The sequence below is a fragment of the Penaeus monodon genome, chromosome 27, assembly GCF_015228065.2.
Source record: "Penaeus monodon isolate SGIC_2016 chromosome 27, NSTDA_Pmon_1, whole genome shotgun sequence".
NCBI classification, from domain to species: Eukaryota; Metazoa; Arthropoda; class Malacostraca; order Decapoda; family Penaeidae; genus Penaeus; species Penaeus monodon.
In genome coordinates this window covers 31,493,859-31,494,852 of record NC_051412.1, presented here as the reverse complement: position 1 = coordinate 31,494,852, position 994 = coordinate 31,493,859, and the positions used below count along the sequence as shown (strand labels likewise).

At 30.9% G+C, this 994-nt stretch overlaps 1 protein-coding gene across 1 annotated transcript in view; it reads right to left on the bottom strand.

Annotated features, from left to right (window-relative positions):
• LOC119590793 (cytosolic 10-formyltetrahydrofolate dehydrogenase-like) overlaps positions 1-994 on the bottom strand; it is a gene marked incomplete in the record, with an annotated part of 14,790 nt that overhangs the window by 5,261 nt on the left and 8,535 nt on the right. The window contains 2 exon segments of the mRNA XM_037939506.1: positions 312-399; positions 524-735. Of these exon segments, the coding sequence (XP_037795434.1) occupies positions 312-399; positions 524-735 (300 nt within the window).

Below are 994 nucleotides of genomic sequence, written 5' to 3'. Positions count from 1 at the left end.
GGTTTTATAATTGTAATTATTATCACAAGATCTTTCTTACTATATTTCCTTAAATTTCCCAATATATTACTGTTTTCTTATTGTCAATGAGAATAATAAGTTTTAATTATCTGAAAATGTAAAATAACAATTCCTTTCATAAAGTACAGCTTTTTCACATTTTTTGACAATAATAAAATACATTCTATCTTGCTATATCAATTAAAGCACTTAAAAAAAAAAATCTGAATTCACATTGCTTCTTTTATTATTTGCCTAGATAATGACAATTTCCATTCCTAAACTAAAATTCCTATATTTGGATTTCCCACCTGAATGAACTCCTGGAAGGTTGTGGCCATAAAAACATCTTCATTTTCAAGGGAAACTCCTGCTTTCTCCTTCACTTCCTCAACCAGTCTAAAAAATACCATAAAAAATATTAACTGTGAGGGTACTATACATGAGCAATTTTTCAAAATATCCATCAAATTCATAACTCTGTCAGAATACGAAAATTAATACAAAACCTTGGAATACACACCTTACAACGTCCATTGATCCAGCACCAGACTTGAAGAAATCCGTATCGTCAGAAATCTCGATGTTAAGAATGGCCTTCCACGTCTCCTTTAACTTTCCAGCAACTTCCTGTTCTTCAGCTGTGAGCTCAATAGCCTCCATTGCTTCTGCCGCAGCACCATATTTTGAGGCGTTCATCATCTTTCCATCGACGCTCAGACGCGACACATTCACCTTGAACATTAGAGAGAAGTGTTCAGTTAATAATCTTTTACTTTTATAATTTTTTTTATTCATCTATTCAACGGATTCATTATTAGTATCTTGTACATTCAATACATCTTAAAATATAATGAAAATTGGTATTCAGAATGTAATATTAACCAGGCGATACTTAGCATCTTCTGATGAAAAAGGAGCAATTATTCTGAAAATATTAATGATTACTAAAAAAAATGCAGTAAATGATATATAATGAATACTTCACATTCTG